This window comes from Nestor notabilis, unplaced genomic scaffold (genome assembly GCF_000696875.1).
Source record: "Nestor notabilis isolate BGI_N333 unplaced genomic scaffold, ASM69687v1 scaffold25186, whole genome shotgun sequence".
NCBI lineage: Eukaryota > Metazoa > Chordata > Aves > Psittaciformes > Psittacidae > Nestor > Nestor notabilis.
The window spans coordinates 1442-14878 of NW_009932945.1; the positions used below are offsets into that span (position 1 = coordinate 1442).

Consider the following 13437-nt stretch of genomic DNA (forward strand, 5'->3'; position numbering starts at 1 on the left):
CGACCTGCCAAACTGCATCTCCCTCGTGGTGCTACATGTGTGTGTGGGAGTAGAAAGTGGCAGGGCCGCAGAGCCCCGCGGGCAGATGAGCCCGGGTCACATCCCCCCATTAGCTCCTGCCCCATCTCAGCCTGGGGTGCACACATTGGACAATGGTGAGGCCCAAATACAGTGTCCTCGACGATAGGCAGGTTTTCAGTGTGCATCGCCAGAAAGCACTTCCATTTGACTGTATGCTGGCAAATGTGGTTTGGTTTGTCTCCATTTTCCCAGCCTGATATTCTACTGCCTACTGTGGGGGCAGAGGGAAGGCCATAAGGAGGGCAGCTGCAAAAATCTGCATGTTCCCCTCTGAAGTTAGTGCATGCTAAATATACTTTGAGAGAGTGTTATTCCAAAATAGTAAATTAAAAGGCCTAAATAAGAAATTCCAAACAAAAGAAAAACCTTTCAATGGGAACGAATAAGTAAATAGAAAATTACTGGGCACAAAATGGAAAATAAAACAATTGTATGGGTTATTTCTTTACTATGCAAGTAAGAAGTCAAATAAATGGGGGGGGGAATCAAATACCAAAAGATGTATCTAGTTTTAAAATATTTGCCTGCCGCAATTGTTGCCATTTATCTAAAAAAAACCCAACAAACCAGTGAAAAAAATATTGTGACACAGAAAGAGAACACTTCTGCCCAGACAAAACAATCAAATCAGCCTCAGTATCACCCAATACTTAAACAAAAAACCCCAACCAGGTCCTGTCCAAAATCCAAAATCACTCCCAAACCCAGATTTTTGGCTTTGCCTGCTTAAAATGAAGCAGCCAACCCACATGCCTTTTTGCAAGTTTTCCCTCTAGTCAGTGGAAATGGTTTTAAATGTTGTGTTCCAGTTGGGACTCTTTCCATATATTTTCATATATGGACATCTTGTGTACGTTCTCTTTCACAGGAGGGAGGGTTCATATAATCTAGAACAGCTTCTATCACTTTAATGTTTATTCTCAGAATACTGCTATTTATGACACCGTTTGTGAAAGTTGTGTGATTCAGTTATCAGCATAACTGAATTCATTTTCTTAAGGTCAATTGTCTTCTGCGAATATGAGGGCTTGAATAATATTGAAAGGGAGCTGGCAGGGGAATTTTCAGCATTTTGGGTTTTGTACATCCTCAGAATTCAGCGCTACGACAATTTTTATTTAATGATTTTTTTTAATCTCAATGTGAGTATCTGGCAACCAATGGGAACCAAATTTCATTAGAGAATTTTTGCTGTCCTAGCAATTCATATCTCAGTAGTTCCACAATGGGTAGAAATAAACCTTTACCAACATTTCTCCTACATTGTTAATTCCCACTGTCCTTTCTTCAAAAAAAGACCTTCCAGAACTTAAAGACAGGTTTGTAAATGTATTTTTATTATGTTGCAACAATCAAAATATATATGTACTACTGATTTTTCCCCCCAAATATTAAATGAAAATGTAATACATTTTTGCCCATGTTGTGTTCTTGAATTCTTTGGAATCTGTAAAGACCCTGACATAAAGAAACCAAAGAAACTGAAGTAACTGCACAATTAGAGACTGAAAGGTGTTACAGTGCTGCACTTACACTGCAAATGAAGTCAGATGTCTCTGTTCCATCAAATATGGCCTCAACAGTCTCTGTTTTGTGAGTATTAGAAACAATAAACAAATATACACAGAAAGCATCACAAACAGTAAATCGGTTATTTAAATACAACTGTATCCAACATAGCAGCTAAACACTGGACAATGTTTGAGGTCATCAGCACATCCACGTGCTCTTCTAAATGACGTTTGGGGTCCTGAAATACAAAGGATGCCATGAGAGAAATGACTAAAGGACATTTCTGAAGGATTTCATTTACTTCAGGTCTATTTAAGATGACTGTGAGTTAAGGAACACATGCCAGTAAAGCTCCTAAATGTTCCATTCAAACAAGACCTAGCAAATAACTGAATTTTCATGAGTAAGGTTTTATTAGTCCATACTAAGTTGAGAATAGGTTTAGGAAGTAAATTCCTACCCAGTATTTGAAGAGTAACCATGACAGCTGTGATTTTTTAGGACGACACACAGTACGTCGAATTTACTATACATCTCATTAAGGCCAATATTTTAATCTCGGTTCTGGAACATTGCAATTTGTTTTGAGATCGTTGTACAAATGTGTGTTCTAATCCTGTAAGACTCTAGCACTATCTAACACAGTCTTTGAATAGTTGACTGCAAGTAATGAGCATATTTATACACATAAAAATTATTAAAAAAAAAAAAAAAAAGCTCTATGCTATGTTCAAATGTTCTGAAAAACCGAACGTTAAGCCTAAGCAGTGTTCTGAAAATACACATCCCCACACACTATTACTCAATTGATGTGGGCATTTGTGGGCATCTGCATAGAACAATGAGATTATTTCTGGTCAAAAACCATGCTCATGTACTTCTTCAGTTTCGGAATTGAGATTAAGAAATTAATCTCCAAATACTGCAAAATTATCAGGCGCATTGAAAACCACATTTTTAAACTTTACTGAACTACTACTGTAGCTTTCTTGTGTGTATAAAAATTAAAATATGGAAGACAATCATGTGGGAATTTGAAGTTTTAAAAAAAGAATTATTGTCAAAATCTAATGAACCCATTTAAATTAACATAAAAGTGCACTAGAAAATCTGTGTAAGCTGTCCTTCTTAAATCTGTGTAAACTGTCCTTCTTAAATAACTCATTTTCAAAGATCATACAGTTCTCCAATATTCTCTATGTTCCTAGCAAATTATGCAGCCTAATAACATAACATCTCTATTGTGAGCAGCTGTGTGTTTGCAAAGCTTTTTATACAAGTTGCATAAAAAACCCAAATGGAATTACTTAACTGAATGATTTTGTAATTTAACGACTTAATTTTATCAGGAAAAAAACCCCTCTTTTTAAAGAACTGTATGAAAATTATTTTTTTTTCACCTATGCATAATGATTTAAAGTGGAGCTCAACTTCTATTTCAGATGACATCATTACCCTTAAAATACAATCCTTCTTAAATGTTTTATTTTATACATATATTTATGTATGTGTAGGTGGGCATAAACTCCATTGTTCTGAATGATACAGAAATACACAAGTGACTGCACAATAGTGCAGATGTGTTATGACATTGCTGCTAGAAGCTGACACATAAGAGCAATCCAGAATCCTTTAAATTCTTCTACTGCTACTAGCAATGCAGTAAATACTCATTCTTTAAGGACACATTGCATATTTTTAAAGCTATTTCTTGTTTCCATTGCCCTTCTGGAATTTGAACACCTCTCACAAGCTTGTTTTGCTCTCCTCTTGCCCACCAAAGCACATTTCCTGAACCTTTATGATCAAAACAAATGGAGAAATAGTTTTCTGTCAAGTTTTCTACAAGGACATTATATCCCAAACATTGCAAAAGGATAGAATGAATTGAGTGAGTGTTTTCAGTTCCAGCTATGGTCCTAAATGTTTTTCCTCCAACGGCAATACAAAGAAATGCAGGTTACTCGCATACATGCGTATTGGAGCAAAACACTGACAACGTGTTCATGAACTAAAGATAGGGATGAGCTGGCTCTTTAGCCATCATAACGCATAAACAACACTCCCACCTTTTCTCAATTATTACTATTTTTAAAGTCTCTACACCTTTGGCTTTGGCCTCTCTGAGACAGACTTGGATATCTTCATGCCTTTTCTTGGAAGGAAGTGGGAAAAAAAATGGCAAAAAGAAAAACTACCAAATTTCAACACTGCTCCTCAGCATGTAATACAAGCACATGTAGAACATAACTTGCAGATATTCTAACGATATTTTGTCGAAAGCCTTGTTCCTTATACAACAGTCTTTGACAAAAAAATTATTTGGAGCATTGCGAATATCTTGCACATAGAACTAAAATCACCTACACACATGTAGAAAAATTAGTATTTAGAATGAACGAAGCATATCATTCCACCTCACTCTAATTCATCACACCTCACCTGCTTGCCAACATTTTTTATTGCCAGCTGTTCAGGTGTCATCTTATCTTCTTCTTCAACAGCCTGTGAAAGAAACACAGAAAAGGTCAGTGTTTCAGATTTCATTTACTTTTCCCCCAAGCCACAAGATTCTCAAAATATAGTTCTCTTAAAAGAAAAAAAAAAAAAAAAGGGAAAAAAAAAGGGAAAAAAAATCAAACGACAACACATTTCAGAAAGTCAAAAGGAAAGGTACTTCAGCTTTTCAGCAGACGTGGTTTTAATTACTAAGTGTTAGTGCAAAAGATCAAGGCAAATACTCATGAATGGTTTTATTGTCGGATATTCACAAACCCGTTTTTTAAGCTAAAATCTTAAATGAGCAGTATCAATAGTTAAAGATGGTTGAAGATAAACTAGAAAAGCAGAACCCAAATAACATTATCTACATTGTTTCACCTGCTGGAGATTTGATCTCAATAAATCCTTATACTGTTTAAAGTCACTTATTTTAATACATTTTTATAATGTTCTGTTGCCTTCAAACACAGTGTCTTTATAAAGTAAATCCATTAATTTATCTAGTAAATATACTATTGAATTTTGGTTTTAAGAACCTTTATGAAATCAAAGAAAAAAAAAGCACAGGCTTACTACTCAGAGTGCTTGGTGAGATCTTGTATTTATTAAAAATACTTCTAAATGTAAGTGCCAGTATTAAAACAGTACCCATAACTCTGATTCCGCATTCTTACACCACCAATAATAATTTTGTTGTCTAAAAAGAACTTTGAATTGAGCTTTAGAATGTGTTCTAAATACTCAGTATCTATCTACTGGAATGATACAGATAAATAACCTTTATTCTGCTATACTGGTCAAGTAGTCCTTGACTGAGGGAATGAAGAATACAACCGTTTGTTTTGATCTACAGCGATCTTATATTCTCTTCACTAAGTAAAAATACAAAATTGATGTAATGACTCATATTTCCAAGCAAAACATGTAATTAAATGTTTTGCTAGTTCAGGGCAATAAGTCAGATGGCAAAGGCTGAAGAGCTAATAGGCAACTTCACATAGAAACTATACATAGTTGATTAATAAGAAACACAGTCTCCACAAGGCCATTAAAGGCACACTTGTGCCTAATTTAACCAAATCTCAAGAAACTCTTTGCTGAAAACAGATTATAAAAATCAAAACCCCACCAAGGTCCAAGAGAGTTCCTGCCACAATTGTTTTATTCTTATAGTCTAGTCCTTTCACAAGTCATTTTGACAAACCTTGTGATAATCAACTCCTTACTTCTGAAATTAAGTAATTAATTTCTTCACTTCATAAACACAGCTACAGTTATATTTTTGTTATGGGATACGAATACCTTGTTATAATTCTTAGCTAATTCTAACATCTCCTTCACTACTGTTTCATTGAGTTTGCAGTGTTCACTGTAGTCCTGAAGTGTCAAACCTTCCATCCAACTCTTCTTATGCAAATTTAGCAACATCTGTAAAACAAAACCTCTTTAAAGCATTCATTGTAAAATACATTCATAATACTATGAAGATCTTGGACAGAAGAACAATTTATAATAGTAGGAATAATAAAAATCATTCATCTTACATTGTTTAAACACAGGAAATACAATAATTAACTATTCTGCTAAAGCAGATGGTAGATTTTGCATAAATTTTAAAAGATCAAACTTCTTGAACCCTAGATATGAAAATGAGGCATGGAAGCCAGGGCCACATTACCTTTGACAGGAATACTTAGGTTGTTCTTCTGGGTTGGTTTGTTGTTTTTTTTTTCTCTGTAGTTGAGAGTGCACAATTGCATTGTAGGAGAGCTAATAGAAAGGTTTTAGCTGCCAAGGAAGGAATGGTTGAAGCTCCTGGCCTCTGACAAAGTTGGAAAATATTTTAATGCTTGGATTAAATGTATGAAGCAGTTATTTACGCTTCACTGGTTATCCTGAACTATATACAAGCAGGTGCCACAGTCGTGATGAAGTGAACTTCAAAAGCAACTTAAGCATGACTCGCATATGTTTGTCCTCATATAAAGCAAACAGCCTTAAAAACAACATGATAAAGTGATGCAGAGTTTTGATGGTGATAAATGTGGGGACTATCAGAAATATCTGAAATGTTTTACTTGACACTCTGATGTTATTCTTTAAAGAATGAAGGAATAGCTACATAGGCAATTTCCTAATTTTCATTAATAGAGAAAGCATATTTTGTGGCTCTTCTACACGCTTGAGGACTGTAGGGAGGACCCTTTCAGGAAACAGTTTCAGCTTTCCTTCAATCTGCAGACATTTACTGTAGACATCTTTGAGAGCCCATAAACCCTGTAATTGCTACCACCTGAATAAAAGTGCCTGTTACATCCTATGCACAGTTCCCACAGAAACCTGGCTTTGGAACATATGAACCAAGTTGAAAGTTTGTGTCATAATTTGTATTAGCAAGATCTTAGTTACTGACAGAAGGAGTTGTAGGCAAACTGCATATGGACAGTTTAGCTAGGCTATCTGGGTTTTATAATTATGGTTTGGTGTGATGGGCTCCTCATCTAATACATGAAGCATGTACTCTTACTACAGATGGAGCTAACAGATCACCACCACCATGAGGGGGTTTTGAGATATATATGAACCTGCCTTATGAAAGATGTGTGGAGATAGTTACTGCCTCACACATTAAAGTTTCCCTAACTCGGTCAAGATTATTTTCCTACTTGCAAAGGTAATAACTTGTATGTGTAAAAGAAAATACACAATTGGAACTTCAGAAAGACTGGATTGGCCACACTGTTGTATTTGAACAGAAACAGTAACCTCTGCAAGCTTCCCTGGCAGTTGCCTGAGAGAATTAAGTTTTGTTGAATCAGTTACTCTTTTCAGTAACTGCAAGGTCTTGCAATTCTGATACTGTCAATAAAAAGGGTTATGCATTTTGCAAATTCTTTTCAACTCCATGACTTGCATGGTTACGCTCTCATTATTCAAAATTGGGTTTTCTTATTACTTCTAGCCCACTAAAAGTCAAACTAAGAAAACGATTTTTACTATTTCACCATAAACTCCAACTTTGAGATCAGTTTATAGCCCTTAAAAGGCCCTGAACATATACAGGTATAACTGATGACAGAATCTGGCTCTCCAAGAATTAAATTCCATAGATAAGTAAGCTTTTTTCTGCTTGCTTTCCTGGTTGAGACTGTCAACCTAGATTTCACTTGTAACTGAGAAAGTGATACAAAAGTAACTAACACAACTTGCTGTCCGTAACTGCACAGTATTTTTTCTGTAAATGCAGGGCATCATTACTTCCTGATGCTCAGTGAAGTCTTGGGGAGCTCCATTCATACCAACTGGAAACACCTTCTGTTGAAGTGATTATAGCCAGTTAAAACCTGAGATTCCTTGGTTATACAATTTCATTTTGTAATATATGGTCTTCTAGCTTCAGGAATTCCAGCCTGTGAAAACCTAAGACAGCTAGTATGTCTTTCAGCTTGAAACTTTGCACAAGCCTGTTACGTGCAGAGAACAGCATGAGAACTTTCCATAAACCACGGGGACAAAAATGTTGTCACACTATTTATATGAAAGTTTATTATGTGGGTTTGGAAAGTTTCATCATCATGACTACACGTGTGCTTTTGGAAGAGAAGACATCTGCTCCAGTAGCCAAAACACCTACTGAAAAGCATCAGCAGTTGAAATCAGAATTTTGCCACAAATCTTAAATATTTAGGGTATATAGTGCTCTTTGTCCTCTGAATAAAAGCTAAAACAATTACCTTCTGTTCTAGTTCATTCTTCCTGTAGTTGATGGTGATGGAATAGTAATGTCTGTTTAGTCCATGAATTAGTGCCTGTAAAATTCAGGGGAAAGTTTACACAAAAATTAACCACCCCTGAAATGAAATACTAGAAGGAAAGTGTCAATTTAAATACAGCCATCTCCAAACATTACTTAAATAAAAACCACAAAGAAATAAATACAAAAAGACTATAAGTAGGTATAAAGTAAATATACCTGTTCCTATTTCTCTTTCAGTATTTGTTAACTGACAATTATACTTTCTATTTCTAAACCACATATTTTTTCACACAGTAACAACTATCATAGGATAAAGTGGTAACTGCCTGTAAACATTTGACCGATACATATGCACAAACATATTTCTCTCAAATCCTTCCTCTCTCAATAAATTTGATTATCACTTCTATTAAAATAAGGCTCTTTCTTTTACAAACAAAGGAATGTTGGCTATTTACAACCATTGCCAACATTCCCAACTTCGTTCTCTAAGATACAATACAAAGAGTACCTGAAATGGTGATTAAACATGTCAGGTATTGGTTAGACTATGTGCATCAAATTAACCTTGCATATTAAAGCTAATTTTATTTTTGAACTTTCAATTACAAGGAAAAAAAAAAAAAAAAAGCTCTTCATTATAATTATGCCCTTTGCAAATTTGGCCTTAAACTCTTAAACTTGTACATCACAATCTGATTGACTGAGATTAGGTTAAGTGGCACCTACATGCGTATCTTCTATTTTGCTCCTGTGCATTGCATAATTTATTATTATTTATGACTTAAGGGTGAGTTGGATTAATATTTGGGGGATGCGGCAGGTTAAGAAAATTCTATATTAAATCCTCATCACACCTAAAATTGTTTATTTTTCATATAAAATTTTAGACATGACATACATTTAGAAATGAGATATGATAAATCATACATCAAATATGAAGAATTAGTGATAAATACTGCTTACATTTAAATCATTGCACCTATTTATGTTTAAATAGATTCTTTAGAGCTATACAGCATGAATGTGTATTTGCATCTTATGCAACTTAATATTTCAGCATTCCAAAATTATCTGTATGAAAGCTGAAAATGTTCTCATACATACATTTTAAACAGATTTCTTTTGCAGACACATATACGAAGATACAAAGCTACTTAAGGGTAACTTTAAGGGTTACATTTATGAGAACCAGCAGTTCCAGATTACCATTTACTTGCGCCACTTACTGTAATTAAAATTGTAAAATACAGAGTTTATCATCAATAGAGTAATTTATGGTTGAAAATATTAGCAGTAGGTAGTTCCACTGCCATTTTCTTATCCCCCTCAAAACGACTGTATATCAGGTTTTGGGGTTCGTGTTTAAATTCGGTTGTAGATATTTAGGGAGTCTTCTACAATTCCCAAAATTTGACAAACGTCTTTGCCTTCCCCAACTGTCCTCTTTCCCCTCACCTTCTGAAACCACTCCTTAGAAGAGTGGACAAATGCAAAAAGTAAGCAATTATTCCACTTCAAACCTGAAGAGCAGTTGTAGTTTAGCCACTGCAACAGGTTAAATGAAAGCCCACAAAACACTTTAAAGCAAAGCTTGTTCTTCATGTGTTTTTTTCAAATGAAAACCATCATTCCAACAAGCCTTTCAAATCACATGCACAAAGAGCAAGTAAAAAAAACTGTTGATAAGGGAACACAAGGAAAAAAAACAAACAAAAAACCCAAAACCAACCAAACAAAAAAACCCAAAAAACCAAAAACAAAAAACAAGAAGCATGAAGTCAAACCATGCAATATTCTTATTCCTGAGATTGTAAGTAATGTCTTAAAATTCCTGCTTCTAGCCCAGCTGAAATCAATATTAAGTTTGCTGCTGACCCTAACTGGGTCAGAATTTTATTCATGACCTTAGAATAAAAGCAAAACAAAACTGCAAGAGCCCTTTCAGTTTTAAGAACAGAGTATCATTTTAAACTATGATTTTTAAGCTTAACACTGCCAAATTACAAAAAAAAAAACCCCACAAAAAAACCACCCACTCTAACAACAGAAACCCAAAGCTCCCATGGCCAAAATATGTCATGTTGTAGTGACAGTGATCTTAAAACAGTGAAGTTAAAAGAATACTACAGGGGTTTACAAGGGAGATCATTTCACATAGTCCAGAAAAGCCCAATTAGAAAAGCCCTTAAACATGCAAGCATGGACTTGCCTATATCCAATCAAGAGTATTAGCTGCTTATTTCATACTCTTATAGTTTGCAGTTTTTACCAATTCAAAAATCAAAAGTAAACCACAACCACCTCCTGAAGCAGACACTCTTTAATTATCCGATTTTTTTGGCTAGCATTTTTATAAATAGTAAAGGGTTTCAACACATTAGTAATAAAAACAATTGATCTTCTGTAAGACAGGGGTATGGTGATTTAGTAACTCCCAAAGGATAACTATTACAGCAGAAATTTAACCCTCATCTCAGTTCTACTATGAGTAGTGTAGGGTCTTTTTCTTAGATATTTATCTAAGAAATCTTACTTTTATTATTCAAGTAATGGATTAAAAGAGCAGGAATTGGACTTCACGGTTTCAAGTACACGTGCATTTTAGTATGGGGAAAAAAAATTTCTGGAAAGAAAACAGGAAAAAAAACCCAAACAACATCGAGGCAGAAGAATGAGACAGATAGAAGTATTAATCATTCCAGAGGATACCTATTTCAGGACAGAAGCTATTTCTCAAAGTAAAAATTTCCTTTGTTGAAGACCAATATTTTTGCCTTACTAGTGAAAGTCAACTTCAGAAACCAAACTTTGAATATTTAAGTTTCGCAAATGCTTGCAAAGAAATATAAGACAGCCTACTCAAAAGAAACATTACAGTTGAGGCTGATCAAGCATCCTATTTATCCAATGAATCTCCTACTCCACCATTTTTTCAGCGAATTACTGCATTATGTAAAAATCAGACATCAATTATTTAAGACACAATGCAAGGATAAATCTAGATTACATATTGAGCAAGAACAAGTATAAGTATACAGTAGAAAGACAGTATTATTAATGATGAGGGAACTTTTTCTGTAATTTGCTTCAGAATAATTTACCTTTAGGAAAGCAGAGATGTTAATAAGCAGCAATTTTTCATTGCAGCACTGAAAACTGCCTATCTTGCATCACACGGTGCTGTGACATGAATTGTCACTTTTAAAAGTTTGCATTTCCACAAATCTGTACTTTAACCTTTGCTGTATATACTTACACATACATTCACACTTAGGTAGCTAATTTAGGGCTCAATTTTAAACCCTTCACATATACAACTCCATTGATGAATCACATCAATTATAAATGCATGCAGAAAAATGCTAGAGAGAGAACAATAAACAATTTGTAGTTTACTGGTTTTAGGTACCTTCCCCAAAACTATGGAACTAATCTTGCAATTTACAGGACTTCAACACTAGGTTTACCTGGATAGATGGCTTGTTTAAGTGACCCAGATTTGAAGTTGTTTGTCTTGGTTCATGTCCCAAGACCATCATATTAGCATTGATCAATCTGAAGGCATCAATAACAACCTGTAAAAAACAAGATGTCAAGTCAATTCTTCTTAGAAAATGCAACTAATAGTGCCAAGCAACAGTGGACAAGGCACAATCAACTCTCATCTGGTTTTGGCCTTTATCCAGAAAATCATTTAATTATAATATTAATAAAAAAGAGCCTCCTGCTGGCTATGCTATCAGCACAGTAAACTACTTTGTATTGTAAGGTGACACCAATTATTACCTTTTCCACAGAGCTGTAAGTTTTATATACATGATATCATCATATAACATGGAATTTTTATATAGGCTTACTCTAAGCTTCAATGGTATGCATATGTTTGTCACCTAAATCTTACCCAATCAAAATGAATGACAGAGAGAGGCTAAAACTGAAAGTGAGCACAAGCTAAGGGACCAAGTCTAAAGCCCAGTCCTGTCACATCAATTATACTACCACAATACTTGAAATGACAACAAAATTATAGCCAGCAAGGAACTTGCCCCATGTATTCCCTTCTAGTCAGATGCTTTTTGCTTCTTGTGACTACGAAAGGGTCTATAAACTGTCTGATGGATTAAAAAGTCCTTGTCAGTGTCATGCTCAGGAGTAAAAAATAGAGTAAAAGAAAACCAAGGTCATTTATGATTTAAAGGTACACAGCAGGTAGTATTCAGTGCTATTGCATTGCAAATAAAGTAAAACCATCACTGTTTTTTATTGTGTTCTGTGCTGAATTTGTCCATGAAAATCCTAGGAAATAGGATTTCATGGTCCCATACAATAAACCCCATACCCCTATCCAAGACATGTGAGATGAAACAGAACTGAGAACATACCAACAATACACTCAAACCCACACTTACTGGGTACTTGCCATTACAGATTTGTAATTGCAAGGTAAGTTTTCTTGTCTAGAGCCCAGTTTTTCAACTGGACAAGTACATATACAGCCTTATACATCCACAGAAATAGGACAGGCATAGTTTGCAGGCATCTTGTCTGCGTATGCTTGAAGAGTTATTCCAGTTCACTAAATTAAATACTTGAAAACTTATTTTAACAGCTTTTCTACAATCATTATTATTCACTTCCTCTCCATACTGTGGGTTGGACACCAACAGATGAATTTATATGGCTGGTTTGGTATTTTGAAGAATCAGACCCGGATCAAATCTTTCGTTGAAAAAACAAAGAAACAATCACTGACACTGAAAGGCTGCAGAGAAAGCAACAGAGTCTCCACTTTGTTCTAGCATTTTCCTCTCCATTTACACAAATGTAACTAAACACATATGCAATTTGGTAGGATCACAATATAAATATTGAAGTCATTCATGTGGAAGTAACATTAATTGGCAAGTGTTTATAGCAAAAGAAATTACCCAAGCATAAATTGCAAAAGACTAATAACTTATCACCTGTTGTATTCACTTCTGGGAGCCAACCATTTCAGTTGTGTTGACTCAGTGCCACTAAGGGCTATTGCCTAGACCCTCAGCTGATTGGCCAGACCCATCTGCATATGTCACGTCTTAAAACTGCACGTAGAAAATGTATTGAATAATCTTCTTTATTAAAAATGTTAGGTTGTGACCCAATTACAATGAGTTAACAGTGACATTTTTTTTCTGAACAATAATAAAACCAAAACACTATTTGGATTTAATATGCAGCAACAGCATGCCATCCAATACTAATGCTACAAAAAAAAATTACATTTGAACAAAACTTAATTCTCAAAAAAAAATCTGAAAGTTTCTATGTATTGATACTTTTTTTGTGGCAACATACAAAGTAATTATTTCCCCCCCCTTTTTTTTTAAATTGCTAGTAGATTTTTCTCTTATCTCAAAACCACTTCTGACACGCTTTTCTATGTATCTGCCTGTGTTCCATTTTAACCAAATGCTCTAATTTATGAACACCTGGAAATGCCCAACTGTAACAAACAGGCAAGATAAATTAAAAAGTCAAGCAAAGCAAAAAAATTCCACACCACAAGTTCTCCAGAGACTATCTAGACAAAGGGAAAAAAA

General features: G+C 34.8%; 1 protein-coding gene across 1 annotated transcript in view; it reads right to left on the minus strand.

The window, feature by feature from the left end:
- Nucleotides 1-1397: 1397 nt before the first annotated feature.
- PSMD14 (proteasome (prosome, macropain) 26S subunit, non-ATPase, 14) overlaps nt 1398-13437 on the minus strand; it is a 43790-nt gene continuing 31750 nt past the window's right edge. Inside the window, exons 7-11 of the mRNA XM_010016634.1 lie at nt 11323-11430; nt 7830-7904; nt 5398-5523; nt 4036-4098; nt 1398-1831 (exon numbers count right to left, since the gene is read on the minus strand). Of these exons, the coding sequence (XP_010014936.1) occupies nt 1733-1831; nt 4036-4098; nt 5398-5523; nt 7830-7904; nt 11323-11430 (471 nt within the window). The 3' untranslated portion in view covers nt 1398-1732. The remainder of the gene's footprint in view (nt 1832-4035; nt 4099-5397; nt 5524-7829; nt 7905-11322; nt 11431-13437) is intronic.